Below are 15,046 nucleotides of genomic sequence, written 5' to 3'. Positions count from 1 at the left end.
CTTGATTCTTTGTTACTGAATCAATGAACCTGAACCTGAATCAGTCTTCTATAGTGGCAAGTAGAAAAATTCTTTGAAAGATCTCCAGTGAAAGCTCAGGCTTGATTCAGTTGCTTGCACATGCCATGTAGTACCATTTGAATGCCACAGTGTATGTGAGGCATCTGTATGAGGCTAGTAGATAGGGAAAAGGGACATTGTGGAGCAGTATCTGTGAGGCACATGAGGTATTATCTGATCTCATTTTTGCCTCTTCTGGATTTCCTATTTAGATAGGTTCAGTCTCCTGCTGTCCTTTTTGGGGTAAGTATGATTCATAAATTTTTGTCAGGAATTTAGATCCTTATCTGAAGAGAAATTATTTTTTGAGGTACTGTTCACAAGTTGTTATTTTTGCACTGCCATTGGAAGCTTGATAATAAGTGATATGGATAAAGAGTTATATTGTGTCTCTAATGGTTGCAATTCTTAACAGGAAAAGGTTATTTAGTTTCTTCTTTTATCTCTAAGAAGGAGTTTAGCTCCTGCTTTCTGCAGTATGTATGTAGACTGTTGAGCCTTTTCTGCAGAGGCCTGATGACTTTCATGAAACTCTGTGAAAGCCTAGTGTGCATATATTGTTTCTCAAAGACTAAGTATTTATTTAATGAAGCTCTGTAATGCTCTATAATACTATTTTATTGAATTTCCTGAATGGAAAACAATGGGTAAGAGAGTTTAGTTTGGCATCTGCGACACCTGCACAGTGTGCAGTGTATACTGGAATGCATTTTAATTAAAAAAAATGTAAACTATCTTTGGGTGAACAATATTTTTAACACACGTATTATGCTTGCTCATATGTATGCACACGTTTTCTTTGTTAGGATGCTGCTTCGTTATGCATTTTCTCAACTCCGATCCACGCAGATTGCTACTATTCACTGCAGTGCACAAACTACCTCTCAACATCTTCTGCAAAAATTGAGTCAAACCTGCATTGTAATCAGTACAAACACTGGGCGAGTATACAGACCAAAGGACTGTGAAAGGCTTGTTTTGTACTTAAAGGATATCAACCTGCCGAAACCGGATAAGTGGGGAACAAGCACTCTCGTGGCTTTTCTGCAGCAGGTGAACACTTGTGTTTTTGAAAGAGATAATAGTTATCTATAAAAATAAAGAGAATTATATATACTGGAAATAGTTTAGTGTAGTCAATAAATAGCTACATTGGTCATTTTCAGAGTTAACATCCTGTATCTGTATTGACATTGTTTTTATTTGTAGTTTGATATAATATATAGGTATCAGACAGAACTAAGATAACGTTCTTCTGCTGAGCTTGTATATATAATAAAAACAGTGCTTGCCCCAATGGGCTGTCATCTAAGCAATGTTTGGCAGTGCAAGTTAATGATGTGACACATTCTTTTACCAGGATAGGCTAGAAGTGCAAATATAATATTTTAAGTAATTTCATGGAAAATTTGATAACATTTTCTTCCCATCATACTCCTCTTTTTTTTTCTTTCACATTTCATTAAGAGACTCAGGGTACCAAACCCATTACTACTTATTTATTTATTTATTTTATGTGATGTGTATAATATGCAATTACCTTTCTGGATCCTATCTCTTTTCGTATCAGGTTACCATAACTCATCACTTCATATATTTGTTTTATTCATTTGTACAGTGTGTATATTATCCTTTTTCTTTCCTGAATCTGATCCTTTTTAGTGTATTTTTTTCCTTCATATATAAAACCATTCAAAACTTAGGATTTGGTCAGAGTAAAGTTTCCAGTGCTTTCCTATCATTGATGCCTAGTGCCTCCTGTCTGTTTAAGGCGAGGAACCAGTACTCACACTTCATGTTAGATGCTCATCTCCAGGGAGAGTTACTGGCTAATTTGGATAATTCAAGCCTACGTTGACTCTTACTTCCCTACAACATGTGACTCTGACTTTTCTTAACAGGATGTTAGAATTGTTTGAGAATTAACATTTTAGACTCTGTTATGAAAAAATACACCGGGACTCAGCATACTCTTATCCGTTAAGAAAGGAATGATAGTAGTATACTTCTCACTTTTTTTTTCTCTTTTTTTTTTTAAGTAAGATCCCTTATTGGTTATCTTTTATTAAAATATTTGTTTATTTATTAAAGGTTCTGACATACCAAGGATTTTATGATGAAAATCTGGAATGGGTTGGTTTGGAAAACATCCAAATTGTGGCTTCTATGTCTGCTGGAGGAACATTAGGAAGGCATAAACTTACTACCAGATTTACTTCTATTGTTCGGATTTGTGCAATTGAGTAAGTATGCAGAAACTCTTTTGACTTTGAGAACTCATATATAGGCTCTGTTTCTGCTATTGCTGAATTAAGTTTGTACGAAGATCTGGTCTGTGATTGTTTTCTAATATTATGTGATCTTCAGAGGTGATATTGTATTTAGTGCCCCTGGGCATTAAAAACTAGTTAAGGAACAATCTGTAGCTACCCATTGTAGTTAAGTGTTTAAAGTATGTTTCCTGTTGGATGATCTTGCATTCAGTAAGCAGCTGATTTGCAGTTTTATGTTAAGGTGCAGTTTGTTTACAGGATTAGAGAAAATGAAAATAATTTTTTTTTAAGTTTGAGCACATTTAAGGTAAACTAAGATACATGGGGATATAATTACTTTTTATTATATTTTAATAAGGAAATTAAAAATGAAATTAAGTTTTCTTTTTTCTATCTTTTTTTGTTTCCATGTAGCTATCCAGAGAGAGAGCAACTGCAAACTATTTATAGTGCCTACTTGGAACCTGTACTGCAGAAAAATCTAAAGAATCACCCTGCCTGGGGTTCTTTACCAAAAATACATCAGCTAGCAGGATCTATGGTTCAAGTATATGAGCAGGTATAAAAAAATTAACTTATTTTATTGGAGATGGAGAATTCAGAAATTTAAAATTTTGTTGAATCGTTAGCTTGGATATTGACAAGATATTAAAAATTTTACCGATATTAAAATATAAAGCTTTATCTTTTTCACAAGGTTGATTTATCAGTATTAATGAGGTACATATCTACAGGAGCTTCTGCATATTAGAACCAAAAGGATAGTATTAAGGCCTCTTGCTTTGCCACTAATTCATTGTATGACTCTGGCAAGCATATAACCCATATATACTTTCAGTTCATGACTTATAAAATGTAGGTAATAGTATGTCTTGTTACACTGAAGAGATAACATACTTTAAAGATTGTTATGTACTCAAGTATTGTAGATATTATATAATTGCCAAAGAGATTTATGAGGATGTTCCCTTATGGACTTCAAGGACTACCTATTAAAATGTTTACACAATTAAAAATAGATGTTTAGGTGCACAAGTGCCTTTTTTGGTTCTCTCTTCCTTTTTTTTCCTAGCAACCTTTTCCTAGCAAAACACTTTAATACTTTTCTTAATCCTGTAAATAGTCTTACTGGGATAGGTGGGGTGGGTATGTAAGAGAATGACGTGTTCTGAGAATGTCCCCACCTATAGAGAACAATATTAAAAAAATGTTCTCTATGCCACCAGGTAATAGGCACCAAATACCATCAGTTTCATATGATATTATCATAGTTTTCTCAAATAATCTAAGTTTAAATTTCCTCAAACCAGAATGATATAATTGATGATGACAGTTTCAATTAAAACTGTAAGTTCAAATATTCTTTCGGAATAAAGAATGAGAATTTCTATTATAACATTTGGAGTGAGTGAGTGTTTATGTAGTTTTTCGCTACACATATTTCTTTTGCATTTTATATTTGGTAAGATTTACTATTTTGAAAAGATTTTGTGTTATGTATAATAATGCTACATGAAGAAAGTCCTAGGTAGTACATGCAATTTTTATTTGCCTCAGAAATGGCACAGAATAAATATTCTAATTACAAAAAATTCTTCTGTATTGAGAAAATAGAATTTCTACTATTAATCTTCATATTTTCAACAAAAAACCCAAAAATGCATTTGTAAAATATCTAAATGTATACTCTTAAAACAAACCTGTTATATGGTATTTAAAAAAAATAAATCTTTGTTTCCAATTGCTTTACAATTTAAAACATTTTTTTCTTTGACTTTTGTTTTTAGGTACGGGCAAAATTCACTGTTGATGATCACAGTCATTACCTCTTTACCCCGTGTATTCTTACTCAGTGGGTTCTTGGTTTATTCAGATATGATTTAGCAGCTGGTAAGTCACCTCTTTTACTTTCAATGATAAAACATTTCTAAAATGTCTCAAGATATTTTTAATGTTGAGGTTACTATTGCAACTTACTCATGTACTGTACTTTTAAACCATGAACAGTCTGTAACTCAACTCAGTTGAGGAAAAAAATATACATATAAAAAACAGACGTATAAAAAAATAGACAAAAAATAGACATCCTGTAACATATAGCAAAAATGATGGCAGAAAAGCAACACTGGCAGTCGGTTAATAGGTAATCTCCACCTTTTAAGGTCTGATTGTTGTATTTGAAGTTGACAGATGCTTATGCTTTTTCAGTGATAAACAATACATTTACTCTCTGAATTTCATCTCACTTTGATGCTTCTTATTTGAGAGGTTTGTTGAAGTTTCATATACTTTAGATACTTTTTGCTTTTTATAATAGACACTGCCTATTTGAGGGATTTTTTATTATTGTACTGCTTATTATCAACCTTTTTCTTTCTCCTTGAAAACAATCTCCTGCTTTTTGTTTGCTTTTTTATTGCTAAGTATTCTGTTGTTGTTTGTTTTGATTCTGTACCAGTACCAAGATTCTATACCTTGTTCATTTCCAGTAGGTTGCATGCACTAATCTGGAGAACTCTTTGTAACGATATGTCTTTAATTTTATCCTGTAATGATGCATTAAAATGTTCATAATCTCTTCAAAATGTTTGCTTTTTTTTTTTCTTATGTCTTCCATATTGATGCTCTCCTGGTGGTATGTAATCTCACTTATTCATTTTTGCAATGGAAAATTTGAAAAGCATAGAATTTGTTGTAAAAATATAATCATAAACTTCTCTATAAAAAAATTATAGGATCATCAACACAAACTGCAGAATATGTATTGGAAATTGTTGCTTACGAAGCACATCGTTTATTCCGTGACAAAATTGTTGGCATGAAAGAACTCTCTATATTTGATAATATTTTAATGAAAGTGTTTCAAGGTGACTGGGGCTCAGATGTTCTGGATAATATGGCAGGTAAAGCATTTAAGAAATATTACATAAGCTTGAAACATTTGATTAGGAACTACCTAATCCAATCAGTCTGATAAAATCAGTTACCATGTAAGTATCTGCACTTCTAAATGTTTCCTTTTATTTTCACAGATACCTTCTACGTAACTTGGGGAGCTTGTCATGAGACATGCATTGCTCCAGGACAGGCACTACCACCTCATGGGAGGCCTCTTGGCAGGCTAAGCTCAGCAGACCTGAGCGATATTATTAAAAAAGTGAGTCAAGATAAAGGACTATATGCAAGTACAACTTCAATTTTGAAAATACACAGTAGTAAGACAAAGACATTGTTTGCAAGAAGTAGCATGCATATGCCAGCTTTAGCTTGGAGTCTGCCGTTTGACTGGGGATTCATGTCCTGAGTTTAGCCAAATGAGGGAAAGCCTGACAGGCCGTGTGGCTGAAGGAGGAAGAATCACGCAGCAGGGTTGCTTTACCAGAAAGGCCTCAGTGTCATGCCCTGGTGACTTACCACACTCTGATGAGCAACATTTTGAGAAACACTGGTGTACATTTATGTCTGTGCATTGTTTTGAGCATTGAAATGTTTTATTAAATGTTTCCTTAATTATTTAGTAATTTCCTAAAGTAATTTCTGTTTAAAAAAGGTGGAAAATATGTAGTTTGGATATTTGTCATGCTTTTAAACCATGAAGTATGAAAAATGAAACTGAAGTAGAAATATAAGTATATTAACTAATCACATCTGACTTTCAGATAACACATGAGGTCATCTACGCTTTATTGTTAAAGTTTGATGGGCTGCTTTTGCAGATTAGAGACCTATTCCTTTCCTAATTGCTCTGTTTTGCTCAAGAGACTATGAGCAAAGAAGTTGTTCGGTAGTCTACAGGAGTCTATGTAGTCAGAGAGTTTTTTTTTTTTTTGACTGCACAATTGTTATCAATCGTTATGGACTTTAAAGCTGATATTTAGTTAATGTATAGTGAGGACAGAATTTAATCTTAGGATCTGACGTTATATGTATTTGGCTAGGAAATCCCATAATGTGAAGTTATTCAGACATTAGCAGCCTAAAATTGTTCTAAATTTTGACAATATTAATCTGTAGTCAAAGCCACAAATCAGATGCCATTTGAGACTATTTATTTTTAATTAATTGAGTGGTACATTCCTATTTCAAGATATCAAATAATTGTAGTGTGACCTGATGCTGAGGATGTTGTACAATTCCCTTACTAAGATAATGTGTTCATTGCTGAAGAAGGTCAAGCAAGGTATTCTAATTCTGTTGCAGAAATAATTTAATTGTAAAGAGTATTAGCTTTGTCTCTTAAGCTTTCAAACTTTTCATTTCTAGCCTTACAAATATTGGGTGCTTTTCTCTCCTACTACTTGTATTTATTATGAATGAACAATTTTTTTTTTTTTTTAATAGGGCATTACTCATTATGGGCGAGACAAAAAAGAGATTGAGATTCTACTGTTCCAAGAAGTCATCTATTATATGTCCAGAGTGGACAGAGTGTTAAGTTTTCCTGGAGGATCACTCCTGTTGGCAGGGCGGAGCGGTGTCGGTCGTCGAACAGTTACATCTTTAGTTAGTCATATGCATGGAGCTGTTCTGATTACTCCCAAAATTTCCAGAGGCTATGGGCTGAAGCAATTCAAAAATGACCTTAAACATGTAAGTCACTTGATGTATTACATTTTGTTGTTTTGTATGCTTGTATTAAAGAAATGGTTATGGGAATTTCAAAGGACACAAAATCGTGTGTAGGAGTTTGTGTGTGTTTTAAGGAAAACAGAATTCTAAATGAAAAACCACATTTTTGGAAGTTATTGGTACTCAGATGTATTCTCTGTATTAAGTGACCAAAACTTTTTTTTTGAATACCTGAACCCTTGTCCTGAGAGCTGTGCATTTTATAAAATCTAAGCCCGTGTGAATTTGAAAGGTTTTTTTTTTTTTTGGGTGTATATTTTCATATCCGGTCCCTAATAGGATCTGCTTGACCGATCCTAGCTGAATCAAGCAAAATTTTAGAGATTTATAAAGCGTGGACATTACTTAAAACATATTTTGATTATTTCAAAACTCTTAATCATTTGAATCAAGAGTTGCCAATGCCTTCAGAACACCTAAAGAAAATTCCAGAGCTAGGCCTATGTGAAAAGTGATGCAATTGCTTAACTGCTTCACATTTGGAACATTAACATACTGTAGGAAGGAATCTGTTCTAATTATTTTATGTAGACTTTTTTCTAATTTTGATATGTCAGATAAGTGATGTAATCTTTTGTAGATGTATGAGTGTAACAACCTAGATGCTATAGGAGAGAAAAATATGTAATATATAATCCTCGAGAGATTATTGTTCTCTAATGAAGCAATACCCTTATTTCATATACTGAGATTAAAATATTTTATCTGCTTCTAGGTGATGGAGCTTGCTGGCATCGAAGCACAGCAGGTGGTGTTACTGCTTGAGGACTACCAGTTTGTTCACCCTGCATTCCTCGAGATGATCAACAGTTTACTCTCTTCTGGTCAGACAAGTGCAAAAAAATTATGGTGCTATTTTACTACACAGAGTTTGTTCAATGGGACAGATTTTTTTTTTCTAATTTTGTATCCATGCTAGTTAATCATCAAACCAGAGGGGTTATTTAGTTTCTGTGATGCTAGCTAGAATGCTTCCTATACATGAAATAGTTCAGGTATCCTCCAAACTGCCCTACAGTTTGCTTTCAAATCCACAGTTTTGCAAATGAAGTAACTTATTTAAAAGTCTTTAAAGTACTGTAATAGCAATATATATGTATTTTTTGTTCTCTGAATCTCCCTTGCTTGCCTTGCCTCTCAATTTTTATATTGCAGTTTTCAGTCTAATATAATGAGTCAATTACAGTTATTATTAATTTGAGATAAAGCTTTGATTGGAAAACTGCAGTAGTTCAGAAGCTGGCTTACAGGTGCAAATTCAAGTCGTCTTACAGTACTTTTTTTTTGTCTTGCAATGCTAAATCCCTCTGACTGGGTCACTTCAGACCCAGGGAGACCTAGATAACTCTGCTGCTTCATTTTTCTGTTTTTGGATACATTATGAAGTCCGTTTTGGTTTGTTTCTTATGGATCACTGTCTTTGGGTAGATTTGACTGACTATATTTCAGTGATATAAATTGGGTTGTTAAATAAAAATCACTATCATTTGGTTTATTCTTTTAATGGTATTGTTTGTAGTGAAAGTATGGAGGTAAATACTGCCACACTGAAATCGGATAGATTGACTGTTCAAAAGAATTTGTGGAATTCTGGTGTATTTGATCAGACATTTAAAATTCATTTTTTCAAATAGGAGAAGTTCCTGGACTGTATAAAATAGAAGAATTGGAACCCTTGCTATCTCCTCTAAAGGATCAAGCTTCGCAAGATGGATTTACAGGGCCCATTTTCAACTATTTCACATACAGTATGTGATCAGAATTATATAAGTTATTAAATATAAAAAGATACAGAAGTAATATAATAATGAACAAATAATTGCTAAGGGAGGTCCCTGTTTTCTATATTTTTAAACTTTTATTAAAAAACAGTAGGGAATAGTGGTTATAGAGAGTTGAGGGAATACAATACTCAGCTTAAAAATTGCTCTTTTACTTGAAATTTTGTATCTGTGTTTTGTAAAGCTGTTAGAAATTTTGCTGTTCAAAGTCATTTGGAAGGAAGAAAGCATGTGTCTCCATTCTTTTCTACTTTGTTTAGACTGCTTATCTATAGTCGCCTTTCCTCCATTAAGTTCAGGAGAATGATTATTCCTACAGATCACTCTGAATTTTGAGATATCATAGAAAAGTTTGTCTTTACAGAGCTTTCTTAGTTGTTTTTGCTTCTTTCTTAGACCAACAAGAAATTAGTTCAGAAATAGGTAGAAGAATGTGACTGAAACAGAAATTGATGGACATAATCAAGGGCTGCCAAAGTACTTCTAAGCATGTCTAAATAATTTAGAATTAGATTTGTTTTTGATAAGTATTTGAATGTATCAGGCCAGTAAAATTATTTGCATTTAAAATAACTCTATTATGAAGTCAGAACACTACTAAATATTTTAATATATTACATTTTCTTTAGGAATCCAACAGAATCTGCATGTTGTCTTGATCATGGATTCTACCAATTTAAATTTTGCAATAAATTGTGAAAGTAATCCAGCACTGTACAAGAAATGTCAGGTCTTGTGGATGGAAAGCTGGTCTGAAAGCAGTATGAAAAAGGTAAAAGCAAAATAGCAGAAGTAGTCAAAATTAGGAGCTTTATTTTGTGAATGTCATCTTTCTACATTGGCATACTTTTTAGCTAAAGCAAGGGTAAAGTCAGTGTTCGAAAAAAGCTCTTTAGTAATTTTAGAGGGTTTATTTGTTTGTATACTCTGTTGATATTTTGCAAATATTCCATTAGTCAAAAACTGTGATGTCATTTGTTTAAAAGAATACATTTGTATAACTGGTAAAGAAGACTTCTGTTAAAGAAAAATATATCTAAGTTAGTGGAGGAACAATTGTCTTTGTGCTTTTTAATTTGTGCAGTATTGTAAAGACAGATAATATGGAACAGTTGAACAGTGCTATTCCACCAGTAATGGTATGGTTGGTTTTCTTTGTGGGTTGAGTTGAACAAAAGGCTCACTACTTTGACTTTGAGCTAATGCAGTATTTAAGCACAAAAATGTTAAATTGCTATATTCTAATTCTGGCCTGTTATTTCTTTTAAGTTGTGTGTTGTTCTTGAATCTTTGTACAGTGTTTTGCTAGATAGAATAGTTTCACTGTGTTCTTTTTAGGAACAAAATCTACTTATTTCAGGATGCTCATGATAGAAATTTGTGAAAGATATGTAGTACTTTTATATGTTAAAGGCTGCCAAATCTGCTACCTTCATTGAAGGGAGGCTGCCACAGCTCTATGCCTCAGGGTCCAACCAGTGGCAACGCTTAACACGTATTCTCAGTATATTAAAGACTTAGAATTAAGAACTATTTAATTCCGGTGCTGTATCTACATTAGTTTTGCTTAATTTTGTATGATTTACTGTTGAATTGTGTACTTTGTTGCTTATTTGGCAGTTCTGTTATTTTAATAGTCCTCTGGGAGTTACCTGCTCCATCTTACAGCCAGCCAAAGCTGCTCTGCTTGATAGAACAGTCAGTCAGTTACAGGGCATGGAGAAATCGAGCTTTTCGAGGCAATAACTCTTCTGTAAATCCTTTATTCTGAATAAAGTTATATTTTTCAGTCTTTTCAGATTAGCAAACAAATTAAATTCTTTTAAATTTTCTTTTTATGTAATTTTGGTACAAAATAATTCATGTTTATTTTTTAGATACCTGAAATGCTTTTGAAAGATTCTGATGAACAAGAAAAGACTGGAAAAGCACATACAGAAGTTAAGAAAAAACATTCAGGTAATACTTTCATGGAACAAATTAATAGGGCTGTTATTTAATTATCATTACTTATTATTAAACACTATTTCAGTGCTGTTTTGGGCATGGATGATAGTGTTTTGCAAGCAGGTTTTGCAGGCAGATTCATAGACTTCATTGTTCACATGAGAATGTTAATTTGGGATGTACATTTTTATAAACTTTATTCTCAGAAAAAACAAATTATTTTACTTTTAGTTATTTTATGTCAGATAAGAATAATTGTCTTATTTTCTGTCTATCAAATTATGTTATACAGGTGATTCTGTTTTTCTGAGGTCATTTTTGACAATCCACGAATCATGTAAAATGTATAGAGCAACGCCCAGCACGTATATGACATTTCTTCGTATATATAGTACCATCAATAGCAGTAAAAGAAGAGAACTGCTAAAAAGGCAGAACCACTTGCAGGTAAGTACTTCAAACATTTTTCCAAATTACTCCCGCATTTTGGAATACCTTGTGTATTATGTTAGTTGTTAGCACGGTTGTGTAAGATATCCTCAGTCTGTATATGGTTTCAGGAGGGGACTGCTCTGGGTCTTAATGCACGTTCTTCTTTTCATTAACTTTTTAAGTTTTCCTCGTAATTATCAGAATGAGTATGCTGTTTAGACACTACTTTAGGTTTTTATAGCCATATGTAGTGGAATTGTGTTGCAACCAACTCATCATCTTCACTTCAGTTTGACTCCTGCCTCTTTGCTTGTATAATTTTTCCTCCTGTAGCTGCATAATCTATACATTTATCTCTACTTCAGCTTCCTTCTTTGTGTAATTCTTGCATTTTTCTAGTTGAACAGCTATTATTGGGCTTATGATGCTCTTCTGTAACCTTGGCCAAGATTCCCTTGTCTCTGATTTACCCTTTCTTGCTTTGGAGTCTGTTTCAAACTCCTTTTCACACATCAAAACTTACACAGCTCTAGGCTGAATGCATTTCATCTCATGGACATCACTGCCTGTTACTCCTGTTCTATATTCGTTAACAGCTTTATTTTTGAAAGTTACTTGTATGTTTCTGTCAATGCTTCCTTATTTTTTTCTTTTCTCATAATATTTATAATAATATATATTTCTATGACCCTTTAAGACATGCAACTTCCATCTTTTCCCTTCCCCTTCAGCTCCTCTTCTCAGCAGACTTTTAGTGCTCTCTGAAATCCTACTTGCCAAAGTGTAATTATTCTTAAAGAAGAGAGATAACTTCCTTTGTGCTGTTGTGCTCTTTTTATTCTACCTGCTAATATTTTTCCATCTGTCGTTAAGTGGTTTGCAAAGATTTAAGTTTGTCATTTTAGAAATTGTTGGGGTTTTTTTGCTACTTTTTTGGATAATAACTGCAACTGGACTACGATTTATTTGTGTAAAGCAGTCAAGTCTATGTTCATGTCTCTGATTAAATGAAAGTAGTTATTTACATGACTATGTCAGATGTATCCTAAATCAAAATCTTCAAGTTAATATTTTGAAATAGATTTTGAAATAATTTTGACATCTTATTATCATGAAGCAAATCATTTAGAAAGTCTTGATAAAGAAATTTGTAAATATAAAATGTAGTTGAGATTTTAGATTATATTCACTTATGTTCCTTAGAGAACAGAGAATTGTCTAGTTTATTCCAGTTTGTTTAATTTTTTTAGATTTGCTTTTTTGAGAAAAATAATATTTGGAGGAAATATAATTTGACATGATTGAAATTCTGTACCATTTACTCTTCTTTGAAAATTTTATTGCAATCTAGTTTTCAGCTTTTTATACAGTATAAAAGACCTTACACTAAGACATCGAGTATCAAATTTCCTTTTGAGATAAAAAGTATTAAAAAATGTCCTAGATAGAGAAAATATGCCACAAATTTCATTCGGAGGTAAAGAATACAGTTGAACTCTCAGTAAAATCTATTGAGATTTCCCTTGGAATGAAGATACTGTTTTCCTGTGGTGAATCATCCGCAGCCAGAACTCTTGTTAGCAAATGTGGGAGACGGAGGGATGCTTGTGCTGTGAGTTTACAGCAGTGAGCTGGGAATATACATTCTATTTTATAAATAACAATTGAAAAATATTAGTCTATGTGATCTTTAGTGTCTTCATACTACTTGTTTGTACCTTTGGTTAATGTATTTACAATTTCTTGCTAAACAATTAATTCTTCTAACTTTTCTAGGCAGGTGTTTCAAAGCTGAATGAAGCTAAGGCCCTGGTAGATGAATTGAACAGAAAAGCTGGAGAACAAAGCGTATTACTCAAAACTAAGCAGGATGAGGCTGATGCTGCCCTCCAGGAAATTACAGTATCTATGCAGGTGTTGTATCCAATCACATCAGCAGTGAAAAAAATAATCATTTTCTCCTTTTGGTCTCCACAACTGCCTGTGCTTTCTGGTTTTGTTTGTTTGTTTGTTTTACTTTCTTTTGTTTTTTTGTTGTTGCTGTTTTTTTAAGAAGTTGCCTAGGAGAATTACAAGAAATGAGCTCTGTGCCTTGAAGAAATTTACAACAGGATAGAGAGGATTAGATAATTTAAATCATATTTGAATTGATTGAGTAGGAAGAGATTAGTGTCAGTTTTGCACATGAGCAATATTTACTACTATAGATTAGGCTGAAATGTTTCCTAGAACTTTATAAATGCAGATTGATAAATATTGTAATGTCTCTTACAAATACAAACTTTGGAGAAAATACTGATGAGTTGCAGTAATAACATAATGAATTTTAAGTAATAAATCTTATAAACTAATTCTGGGTATCTGTTATAAACTACTTATTTCATGAAATTTAGTTCTTTGATGTCAGCGTCAAAAAAGATAATTAATATCTTAGTTCTTGAACATTTATCCTTCAGCTCAAAACCTTCTGGTTTTGAAGAGGTAAATTTCTTTAGTAGTATTTTCTCATTTAAATTAAACAATTATTTGGAAAGCGATCAATACTTTCAGAAATCATAAGTTCAGGTTAAACCATAATGAATTCTCCCTCTTTGCACTGTTTGTTTTATTGTTGGCTTAATCTGATAAGTCTGAAAAAAGCTTAAATAAAGAAGCTGAAAGGCAAAACCATTTTCTGTATACGGGAAAGCAGATGTCTGCACTGTCAAAACATTTGGATTACAATGCTATTAAGGTGCATTGCTTCCCATTTTTATAGGTTTGCTTGCTATTTTAGTAATTTTTTATACTTATATAAACTCTGTGTCTTCTTCGTGTACACATATCTGATTAATAGAAAAAGTGAGTGTTTTGGTGTGTTTCCTGCTGTGCTGTATGCACTGCTGGCCCCAGTTCCCCTGATTTCTGTTTAAATCTGTTTGCTGTTGTCCAGTTGAGCTGTATGTTGCAGAGGTAGCAGATATTACATTGTATGACAAAATGGAAGTATGGACGATAAATAATGAAGCATCATCATGCTTTTATGCCCAGCGACATCCAAAAAAGAAAAGCATTTATAAGTTATTTAAACTAACAGAAAGTGTAAATGCCCTCTAATATTTTAACGTCATTTCAGAAGCTACAATTTTTTAAGAAGTAGGAGCCTTAAAAGTAGAGTTGATGATAGAGTAAAGAAAGGGAAGGAGACATGCTAAAAGCAATAGATGCTTAAGTCCATCTAATTTAGTCACATAATTATAAATCTAAACCCAGGGACTAAGTCCATATATATTTTTCTTTATTGAACTATCATCAAATGTTTTCACATATTTTAGTGTGACTGGTATTGTGCAAGTTATAATGAAGACTAAAAGAATTAAGAGAAGTGGAAGTAGAATAGAATTTGTGAAAATCTTTAAAGATAATTTCTCTTTCTTACAGAGTGCTAGTGAGCAGAAGACAGAAATGGAGAAAATAAAGCAACGGATAGCAGAAGAGGCTGCAGAAATAGAAGAAAGAAAAAGAAAAATTGAAGATGAACTAAAAGAGGTTCAGGTAAGGACTGATAAGGCAAAGTAATCTTCTGCAGTCTGATTTTGTTTGAATGACTCAAGTTCTGACATACAAAATGATTCTATAAGATGTATCCTGTTATTTCTAAAATCTTGCTGTCAATCATTTAGATATTAAAGCTCTTCGTATGTTAGAAAACATTCTAGTTCTAACGTTTAGCTTTCTTTTGATAATTCAGAGTTATTTTCTATTTGATCTTAATTATAATAACATATTTCAGATCAAATCTTAACTTCCAGTTACTGTTTCCCTCCTGAGTTGGTCTCAGCATCATCCTATCAGGGATGGTCGCAGTTGAGGTCTGTGTTTTTTACTAATATCTTCTTTAGGCACACTATGTCACTTCTGCTTGGTGAATCTAGCAATGTCACA

General features: G+C 32.8%; 1 protein-coding gene across 1 annotated transcript in view; it reads left to right on the top strand.

The window, feature by feature from the left end:
• Nucleotides 1-15,046, top strand: part of DYNC2H1 (dynein cytoplasmic 2 heavy chain 1) — a 134,256-nt gene that overhangs the window by 32,141 nt on the left and 87,069 nt on the right. Inside the window, 14 exon segments of the mRNA XM_088522367.1 lie at nucleotides 867-1,113; nucleotides 2,152-2,303; nucleotides 2,748-2,892; nucleotides 4,121-4,223; nucleotides 5,069-5,236; nucleotides 5,366-5,490; nucleotides 6,675-6,923; nucleotides 7,678-7,786; nucleotides 8,597-8,710; nucleotides 9,373-9,515; nucleotides 10,621-10,702; nucleotides 10,983-11,137; nucleotides 12,899-13,036; nucleotides 14,543-14,656. Of these exon segments, the coding sequence (XP_088378493.1) occupies nucleotides 867-1,113; nucleotides 2,152-2,303; nucleotides 2,748-2,892; nucleotides 4,121-4,223; nucleotides 5,069-5,236; nucleotides 5,366-5,490; nucleotides 6,675-6,923; nucleotides 7,678-7,786; nucleotides 8,597-8,710; nucleotides 9,373-9,515; nucleotides 10,621-10,702; nucleotides 10,983-11,137; nucleotides 12,899-13,036; nucleotides 14,543-14,656 (2,044 nt within the window).

Source organism: Tinamus guttatus, unplaced genomic scaffold (genome assembly GCF_059628265.1).
Source record: "Tinamus guttatus ecotype Peru unplaced genomic scaffold, ASM5962826v1 Tinamus_guttatus_pri_ptg000150l, whole genome shotgun sequence".
Taxonomy (NCBI): Eukaryota; Metazoa; Chordata; class Aves; order Tinamiformes; family Tinamidae; genus Tinamus; species Tinamus guttatus.
The sequence above is the reverse complement of the archived record's forward strand: the minus strand, read 5'-3'. Positions and strand labels throughout refer to the sequence as shown.